Genomic DNA, 10,084 nt, shown 5'->3' with positions numbered 1-10,084 from the left:
GTTATTTATGTTATAGTTATTTGATATACAGTTTATATATAGTAACTGCAACTGACGATGAGTCTGACATCAGCGCCGCATGTACTTCCGGAGTCAGCAGTAGCGTTTTCCTTAAGTGACACAGAGGACGAAGATTTCAATGGATTTAATTATTTGTTAGTGTTACGTCAGGCACGTTCTCAGCTCCTTGTTTGTGTTCATGTAACGTTAGCATACCATATTGTTTTGCCTGTTGTTGCCTGTTCATGTCTGTTCTTGGTGTTGGATTTTGTCAAATAAAGTTCTCCCAAAAATGCGACTTTTACTCCGGTGGGACTTAGAGATGTTTCTTTTTCTTCTTTATTATGCATTTTATGGCTGGTGCGACTTGTACTCCGGAGCGACTTATAGTCCGGAAAATATGGTATTAGACTATAATTCAAAATATTGTCATAAACATGACAGAGATGGTAAAGAGTGCTAGTTTTCATGTAAATCCAAAATGCTGGCGCATGAAGAGACTACAGACGTGATATTTTGCCAGGCCCAAAATTGCATCTGAACAGAAATTCCTGCAGATACACTAAAAATCCAATCTGGCCTCACAGGCGTGCCAGAGCGCGGCCACAGGCTGGAAAGCAGGTCGAGCTGTGCTTAGCGTGCTGATTTAGCCGCGCTGCGCACTTGGAAACGAGAAGATGGCGAGCGGTCCCGCTGCTCTCGTCAAGTGGCCACGGAACGGAGATGAAGTGGGAGGTGAAGGTGGGACCGTGTCGCTTATTAAAGATGAATATTTTACAAGCGACACACTCTCAAATTTACCGTTTGCATGGCGCTCTGTACTCAGTGTGAGCGCGTGTTTCCGAGATGTGCTTGCTCTCCTCAAAGCACTGCTCTCCACAGCCACGTAATGCCACTGCCACCTGTGGGTAGCTCGCTCTACTTTTGTTTCCAGTCTCAAAAACATCACATTTTGCCTGAGGAGGGTTGATTTTGCCATTCAAATGACAAGTTATTTTCTTAAGCGGAATTGTTTCCCATGTCAGTGTCACGTTTTGCTAAAAAAAAAAAAGTAAAATTAGGGGGTCAAATGCTATCTCCGAATGGTTGGAGCTCAAATTACCCAATTGTTTTGGAGCAACTTCTATAGTTGAACGCATGCTTGCAGTGGCTGCCATTAAGAGTGGAGGAGATTACTAAACACACGGGCACAATTGTTGCTGTTGGATATTTGGCCTTGTTTGAAACAGGACTTCATTAAGATTTAGCAAGTGTACTCACACCTTGCACATCAAAGGTTTCCCATTTTCAAAATGTGACAGGCAATAGAATAGCCCATTTATAGCTTCCTGGCCTTTTGCAACAATTTCGGAAGATCAACTGAAATCAGGGCCTAATGCTGGCAAGAGTTGCAACTTCCCCAACGGCGGGAGGTTGAAAAGCAAATCAAACAGGTTGGAGGTTTTCAGACGACAGATTGCTCGTCAGTGGCAATAACGAGTCCGTGGCACTGAATGATTTGAGAATAAATCATCTTAATGGACAGATAAACAGACAACAGGGACATTTATAACGACACAAATTAGAAGGTTAAGGGAAAAACACTTCAGTAGTCGTCTGTGTTTAGCACAGTTGAAACGATCTGAGAAGGCAGGAAGAAGTCAGTCCTTCCCCCTTAGTTCTCCAGAACTGCACTCTTGAATCATGTTAGTCCTCAAGTAGGTTATTCCTGGACAGCGACCTATCCCGAACGAACAAGAAAAAAAAAACACAAATTCTCGATATCTTCTACCCCCTTAGTGAGGCATGATGACGCCTGATTTTGGTTATTCCAGGTGTCCTCAAAGTGTGGCGCGTCATAAAAACACAAACATGTTATCTAAATTGAATTACCCCCCAACAACTGCTCATGAATTGAGCTGGGAAGTGGCTCCACTACGTCAAGTTTATGAGCCTCCGTAGCTTTATTCAGGTGGCATTCATTTACGCCAGCATAAAAACAGGAAATTAAAGCCGTACGTCACGTAGGGGTGGAAATGCGGCTCAGGGCAAACTGCACAAGGTATTAGGCACACGCTTTCCATGCGGGCGCACGACGGGCATAATTTAGATGTCTTCTTTCAAACGAGAGCTGGGCAAATGTTTCATGAAGAGGAGTGCCGTGAAAAGCTTTTAGTGCACATTAGCCCCATCAATCCCATCCGCAACGGACAACGGGTTGCCACTTGTCTTCTTTTTATTTTATTTGTTTGTTGTTTTTAATTCATTCACGCCTACGCTGTGGCAAATTGTTGTTTTGTTGTTGTTTTTTCATTTTGCAAATGGGAGAAAAATCGCACTCTCTGTCACCGGATTACATCGCTCAAAATAAAATTAGAAACAGAGAAGGCTCAATGTAAGCCGAAAGTATTTTTTGAACTTGATGTACTTTTTTCAAGCAATTCAGGCTTTTGAAATATTTTCATTTTTTGTTTGTAAGTTTGGTCTCTAAAATTGCGCATAACGGATTTGACTTTTGTTTGACTCAATTTTATAGTCACTGTTGAAAATCAGGCACCCACCTCTTCTGAAGGCCCGACCGCTTAAAAGCCAATAGTCAAAAATTGTGACAACAATTCTTCGACTCACTTTGAATGGCTTTCAAAGTAAGCGCGCCGAGTATAACTGGTGTATCACAGCACACGACACTTTACTCTGATAAAAGTTGCGGAAAAACACACATGCCAGCACAAAGCGAGAGAGCCGAAAGGCAAAGAGTTCAATGCCAGCGCGGAGCAAAGGATGGCAAATCTCCGGGGCAGCTGGAATCAAACGCAGAGACAATTTTACGTGTTAACGAGCGCAAGCGTTTCTGCTACAAGCCTAAATTATTTATGCGGCTACTGATTGTCGTGCATCCATAATGGATCACATGGCCTTGTATTATTCAGGTGCTTGCCAACGCCGCGCTGCGACCGACACTGCGTCACGGCGGAGATGTTTGCTTTGATGCTGACTTAAGGCTTGAAAGCAGGCTCGCTCAGTGGTGTTAGCCGTCTGTGCTAAAAACGGGAGCTATCAGCACCACCTTCTGCTCCAAGCGGGATGTACATGCTGAACTTTTTTTCAGGCTCACCAAACACCTCACTGGAGGGCGTATCATTCTTGAGACGACAGTACAGTTAACTAAACTGCACGTCTTCATGGGGTAAATCACCTACCACTGCAAGTTAAAGCAAAATGTAAACCTTGACAGGTGGTTCCACAGAGGAGGAGGGATACAGCCACTGCTGCTCATTTCATTAAACACCGAGCAACAAAATATAGTAGCCAGAAACACATTGTCAGCATACCGGCCAGTAGACTTTGCACCGATCTGATCAGCTGAACACCCTGAAGCGGTCGCCAGCATAAGGCAGGGCACACATAGACAAATAACCACTCAAACCTGTCAACAATTTGGAACGGTCAATCAGCGTACTATGCACGTTTTTGGAATGTGGGAGGGAACAGGAGCAGACCAGTTTGACTCTCCAACGTGAAAGTGGTTAAACACGTGAAAAAGACACGGTTATTTTGTGTCATCTCAAGCTTACCACTTTACCGTGTCCGTCGTTTCTATAGATTGAAGGAACTGAACCATAAACAAAACAAAGTCTTTCGGCAAATCCTTCTCTATACTGACAAAAGATTTCTGAAACACTCGTCCGTGAACAAGCAGGACATAGACGTGGGAACACTGCTTGAAAAATGAAATTTGACCAGGCACTTTTTGAGGTTCTGATGCTGAGGGATGATGCAATGAGTTGTGTGAATTGATGCATCCAACAACAGAATATTTTGATCTCCCCATGAGTTATTTGGACTACAAAAGTCTCTCCGACTAAGAAAGAATTTGCAAAACCATTTGGCCATACCCATTACCCTGTTTCGTAGTGCCGCCACAACCAATGTGATTGTAATAGATAAAAATATGTACCGTAATTTTTGGACTGTAAGTCGCCTTTTGTTTTCATAGTTTGGGTGGGGGGGCGACTTATAATAAGGAGCGATTTATACGTATGTGTTTTTTTTTCAAAAGATTTCCCAAAAAAAAAAAAAAAAGTGAAACTGCGATAAACAAACCGCGATGTAGCAAGGGATTACTGATCACAGGATGTCAAAGATGACTAAGGGCCCCACGTACTACCGGCATCATTAGCGTCTTTGTTTCTAAGTGACACGGAGGACAAAGAGTTTGAAGGATTTCAGGATTTGGAGTGAGACAGAAGGTTTGAAATACTATTATGGCTTTTACGCACGCCCGGTCCTACTCTACAGAGCTCTCTTTCACCTCCGTGGATAGAAGTCGAGGGCCGGCGCTCGGCCGGGTGGCTGTCCGGGGACGGTGGATGAGGCTCGGTCATGGCTTTTACGCACGCCCGGTCATATTCTATGGAGCTCTCTTCCACCTCCGTGGCTGGAAGTCCACGCCGCCACACGCCTGGAAGTTTGTTTTGTTAAATAAAGAGCCGTTTACCAAACCCACGTCTTTCCTTGAACTTTGTTAACGGTACAATCTAGTTATATACTAGATTTGTGGAATAACGACGAGGCTGACGTCAGGGCGCACGCGCGGCGTGGGTGACAAAGGACGAGGAATTTGATCGATGGATTTAATGATTTAGAGTGTACAGATGGTTTGATAATATTATTGCTTATATAATAGTTATTTGATATCTAATTTATATATCGTTACATGGGCCTGTGGAATATTTTGAAGTGCAAGCCCCGTCAGCGGCGCGCACCCATTGTTGACAAAGGACGATCGATGGATTTAATTAATTGGAGTGACACAGATGGTTTTATAAAAGTGTTATTTATGTAATAGTTTTTTTTACTAACTCATCAGGTGTGTTCCCTCAGGCCCGTTCTCAGCTCTTCGTTTGTGTTTATGTCACGTTAGCATACCGTATCGTTTAGCCTGTTGTTGCTCGTTCATGTCTGTTCTTGGTGTTGGATTTTGTCGAATAAATTTCCCCCCAAAATGCGATTTATACTCCGGAGCGACTTATATACCGTTTTTTTCCGTGTATAGTGCGCAATATTTTACTAATTTATTGTCCTAAAATCTGGGGTGCGTATTATACATGGGTACAAAGAAAAAAAATTTTAATTTTTTTTTTTTTTAATTTTTTTTATTTTTTTTTTTTAAATAAAGTCATGGTACAACAAAACCAACAACAGGACTGACCGACAAAGTCGTGGAACAAAAAGACAGGGTGACATTACCAAAGACAGGAACAGAATGACAGTAACACATGCAATGATCCAACGGTGAGCGAGGGGCAGACAGGACTTAAATACAAAACACGTTACATCGATTGAGGTGACACAGGAAGAGCGGGGTGACACGAACAGAAACTATGGCAACCTAGACACATAGCAAAACTGGGGACGAGACATGACAAATCTCCCCCGAAATAAAACTCACCTTTCTTCTTGTTTGTTGTCAATCGCGCATCGCATTCAGCCATCCTGCCCAACACACTTAGTAAAATTCATAATTGACGACACATCGTTTGATGCGATGGTGCAATCCTCGATGGTGTGTTATTGTGAAATATTGTTTGTTTTTTAATCTCCATCGCGGACCGGACGTCATACGGAGGCCGCCATTACAGATGCGCAGAACGGTTGCGCAAGACACGTCAGCTATATAAAGAGCGAGAGTTCAGTTCTCCACCTATTAGTTTCAATTCACAGTTTAATTAGCAGTTTCAATCAGCAAATAACAAAATGCGTATTACAGGTAATATTTTATTTCACAACACTTTGCCTTGTTCCTTTCATCTCTGCTGTTCACTTCAAACACGCTCCATACGAACGCAATGCTCTTGTATCAGACGCTCGCTCGATCACCTGCTAGTTTGCCGTCTGTCACAATGTACCCTACACAAATCCGAAACATTTGTTGCGGCTCCGAGTCACGACGAGGGGCAAGTTTTGGTTTCCAAGGGTGTTTTTATTCCTCTTCAACGTCTCTCCCATACAGAGCCGCCGTGTGCGCACGGAGCGCGGTGGTGCGTTTAGGGGCAGTCGGAGAAATCAACGCCAACAAAAAAAATGACATCCAGCCTAGTTAAGACCATACCAAAGACTTTAAAGATGGGACCCATTGCCTCCCTGCGTGTGTGACGATCTTTGGGACTTAAAAAAAAAATAAAAAAATAAAAATTAAAAAAAAAAATTAAAAAAATTCATAAAAATTGGGTGCGTATTATACATGGGTACAAGCTTTTTTCCAGCATCAGCATGCCATTGTTAGGGGTGCGTACTATACATGGGGGCGCACTATACACGGAAAAAAACGGTATGTTTTTTATCACGTTATTGTGCATTTTATGGCTAATGCGACCTATATTCCGGAGCGACTTTTAGTCCAAAAATTACGGTAATAGAAAACGGAGAAAACTGAACGGAATAAAAAATAGCACCCAAACAGATCATAAAAGCATCTCTGCAGCACCTGGAGGGATAGATTACACTTTTCTACAATCTTGGAGACTCCAAGTACATAATAAAATGAATATAAAAGCAGGGATTTTCCATGATACGTCTCAATCAATCAATCAATCAATCAATCAATCAATCAATCAATCAATCAATCAATCAATCAATCATTTTCTAGCTAACAGGGACTCTGGAACCTATTTTCCACAACAGCCCAGTTCTTTTCCCCCTTTTTTAGAGGAACCTTTTTCATTACAACCCGTACTGTTTAAAAGTCGTCAACTCAAGGTTTTGAAACAGAATATTAGCCAATCCCGTTCGGGGACCGTACTTTGCTCCCAAAGGCCGAGTCAATACATTCACCGCCACTGTTTGATGTTTTTAGTAGCGCTGAACAACGAACGAAAATGGCACTGAAGGGAATATTGGCTTGGCTCTGCTTGGTTGCGGGTAAGGTTACCACCTGAAGGAGAGGTAGCCTGTTGGTGACACAATTATTTGATTTAATCTTGTTTTTGCAGCAGTGTTCCCCTGTTCACATCAAGATGACGTTCAAACAAAGAACTGCAGCTCCCATTTGCTGGAGGAGCTATCAGATGATCTCAAGGTACTTCTGTCTAACAAGTCAAATATGTGAACTGTCCAGGAAGTTGCAGGAACCTTTTCTTGTACCATTTGCATAGCTTGCTGACTTCTCCGGACATAGTCTTACTTCAACTAACACTGAAATAGATTTGCTGCGGATGCACAAAATTATTGAACAGAAGATATAGATCAGGCTGATGCAGCAGGCCGAACCAAATCAAGTACAGAAAGTAATGAAAACATGTCATAGCAAATAAGTAGTCAGAAAGCAAGCCGATGTTGAGGTGATGTTCTGGCTTGAAAGGAGGCGTGAGGTCACTGGCATGGCCCTTACTGTCCAGGGTGTACGCAACCTCTTGCCTAGTCGGCTGGCAATGACTCCAGTTTAGCCTTGTGAAACGTCAAGTACCAAATGAAATGGATGGATAGGTGTTTGCACTGTGGGAAAATATAGCCCCTTGCTAATTTTTGTTGCGATTTTCAAACATGAACAAGGAGATATCGTGCAGAGAGAAATGTTACCGAATATTTCTACAGCACTAACCGCTGACACTTGTCTTTGGTTTAGATTAGATTCAAATTTATTGACATTGAGAGCAGCACAAGTGCTTTAGATAGTGTCATATGACGACAGAATTCCATTTAGACAACAGTTGTGTGTAAATGAGCCACAACCCATGAAACTACATTCTGGACTCAGATTTAAAGACAGTCAAAACGCGTTTCAAACGTTATACACCAGATGGCAGCAGCGTGCAACACAATGTCCAGGTGGACCCCACAGCAGAGGGCGACCCTGCTGCTCTACATGCGGAATCTGACTGAGATGCTACACACGCAACATCTGAGAGGTAAGAAAAACAACTTTGTGGAACATGGGAGTCGCTGATGGTGTAGGGGTACACTTGCCTGTCTAGTGTGCCGACACCGTGAGTTTGATTTCCGCATATGACGGTGTGTGTGTGTGTGTGTGTGTGTGTGTGTGTGTGTGTGTGTGTGTGTGTGTGTGTGTGTGTGTGTGCGTGTGTGTGTGTGTGTGTGTGTGTGTGTGTGTGTGAGAGAGAGAGATCCAGAAAATAAAAATACTAAATAAATAAATTAAAAATCTCTTGGAACATCTGGAGACCGTTTTCCACATGAGCTCCATTCACAAAGTCCAATTGGCTCAATTATTTAGTCAACAGGATTGCATAAACACATTACGGTGAGGAGTATGCCAACTGAGAAGTGTTTCAAATGTTAGAGCAGTAATCAAGTGACAGTTATTGTCAAAACACTACCATCACCATCGATAAAAACTCTCCAAGAGCTTTTTTGGACAAGCCCGCCTTTGAAAGCGCCCTTTACATTCAGAGTGCCAAGGAGGCGAGCCCGTGAACTGCCCGCAACCCGAAGTTCCCAAAAACGGAGGCTTGGTGTGCACCACCGTGGCAAACAGGCGCTTCTGCAAAGCTCTGTGCAACCATGTACGTAAGCTACGCAGGAGGCCAACCGGACCGAGTTGACAAATGACGTTCTTGTGGCCGCCCTCAGGGTTACGACTTTGCCTTCCTGAGAAAAAGCAGAGTGTTTGACGAGTGCAGCGCAGCGACGGGTTACAAGTGGAGAAGTCAGTATGTTGGAGGAAATACGCTGGCGGTGTGCAATGGTAAGTGTGAAAATGGAGCGACTTTTATGGGTGCTTTCACCATTGAGATTCTAATTCTGATAGTCCACTATTATGCAACACATCTTGGCTGCCTATAGAAGCAACTCTACAAGTGGCGGGGGCCAAGTCGGCGTACTTCCCCGAGGATGAGGACTGCCTGACCACCAAGGGTCAAGAAAAAAAGAACGACATCGTTTTACAATTTGAAAAGGAGCTCAAGAACCACGACGGTGTCGACGGAGCTGTAGAGTCCCCCTGCCTGCTGTGTGGATGAACATGAAAACGATCGGAGCGTCCGCAAAGTATACAGTGCTTCACTTGGTGTTTGTCTTATCCTTTGATCTATTTGTTTCAAACACCCCTTTTTGTGACAATGTGGAAAATGAGTGGCCACAACTACTTTCCAAATGCACTTTGAAAATAAAAGTTCACATTGTGGAATTTGGCCTCTAAATGGAAAAAAAACTAACTTCAGAATTCCATCTATCCATCCATTCCTTACGCAAACGGCTTTGCGGGCATGCCAGAGCCCATTCCAGCAGTCTTCGAAATGAGAAAATAAAAATCCATGCAGGCATTGCGTACTAGAGAACAGCATGGCACCACTTATTACACTGACGTAAGGCTGCCACACTGGGAAACAAAATCATTCATTCTATTCCTCCTCGTCTATGTACAGGTTTAAAGAAGTCACACTTACGCTATTTGCTACACCAAAGACTTCAACTTCACTCAACGTGAGGAGAATGGAGAATTTAAAGATCAGCTCTACGCTATTTGCCACACCCAAGATCTCAACTTCACTCAACGTGAGGAGATTGGAGAATTTAAAGATCAGCTGTATTTTTCTAGGATAATAAAAACATTTATGAAGGTAAATCTTTTTTTTTTTTTTAAAGTAACCCTCTACTGTGTAGAGCAGGGGTCCCCAAACTTTTTCCTGTGAGGGCCACATAACTTTTCCCTTCTCTGATGGGCGGCCGGTGTCAGTTTGTAACAGAAAATGTATGACGATCGTAGGGGAGCTTAAAAAATTTATTGTTTTGCAGAAAGCCACACATAACCAAATAACGGTTATTTAATAACCCTTTCCAGGTTCTTTACAGATAAAAAGTCAGGAAACAAATAATAACACTATTGATGAAATAAATAAGAACTAAATAACCCTCTCTGAGTTCTTCACAGAAAAAACAGGAAATAAATAATAACTAAATAATAGGGGTGTAAATCGCGGGTTTTGTCACGATACGATATCATATCGATACAAAGAACTACGATACGATATTTGCCGATATCTTAAAGCCTGCTGCGATTCATTCACGATACATCACGATATAGTGCTCTACGATCGATTTGTTTTTTTTTAAATAAAAAATATAGAACAATATCCTGATTTATAAC

The 10,084-nt window shown here is 42.6% G+C and overlaps 1 protein-coding gene across 3 annotated transcripts; it reads left to right on the top strand.

Annotated features, from left to right (window-relative positions):
• The first annotated feature begins 6,771 nt into the window (after positions 1-6,771).
• si:ch1073-126c3.2 (uncharacterized protein LOC555816 homolog) lies at positions 6,772-9,114 on the top strand. 3 transcript variants are annotated; one of them, XM_061285476.1, is made up of 6 exons: positions 6,772-6,900; positions 6,972-7,057; positions 7,778-7,886; positions 8,389-8,501; positions 8,569-8,683; positions 8,785-9,114. In XM_061285476.1, exons 1-6 carry the CDS (start codon positions 6,858-6,860, stop codon positions 8,955-8,957), a joined length of 639 nt encoding a protein of 212 aa, XP_061141460.1. In that variant the 5' UTR covers positions 6,772-6,857; the 3' UTR covers positions 8,958-9,114. The 3 variants fall into 3 exon arrangements, with proteins under 3 accessions (XP_061141460.1, XP_061141461.1, XP_061141459.1); XM_061285477.1 differs by having other exon boundaries at positions 6,773-6,900; positions 6,975-7,057; positions 8,782-9,114; XM_061285475.1 differs by having other exon boundaries at positions 6,775-6,900; positions 8,782-9,114.
• Positions 9,115-10,084: the final 970 nt, after the last annotated feature.

Source organism: Syngnathus typhle, linkage group LG8 (assembly GCF_033458585.1).
Source record: "Syngnathus typhle isolate RoL2023-S1 ecotype Sweden linkage group LG8, RoL_Styp_1.0, whole genome shotgun sequence".
NCBI lineage: Eukaryota > Metazoa > Chordata > Actinopteri > Syngnathiformes > Syngnathidae > Syngnathus > Syngnathus typhle.
This window is presented reverse-complemented; position numbering and strand designations above follow the sequence as displayed.

Coding starts and splice junctions, on each gene's coding strand:
- si:ch1073-126c3.2 (XM_061285475.1), top strand. CDS start 6,858: ATGGCACTGAAGGGAATATTGGCTTGGCTCTGCTTGGTTGCGG. Junction 7,887..8,388: donor ACACACGCAACATCTGAGAG/GTAAGAAAAACA, acceptor CTTTACATTCAG/AGTGCCAAGGAGGCGAGCCC. Junction 8,502..8,568: donor GCAAAGCTCTGTGCAACCAT/GTACGTAAGCTA, acceptor GGCCGCCCTCAG/GGTTACGACTTTGCCTTCCT.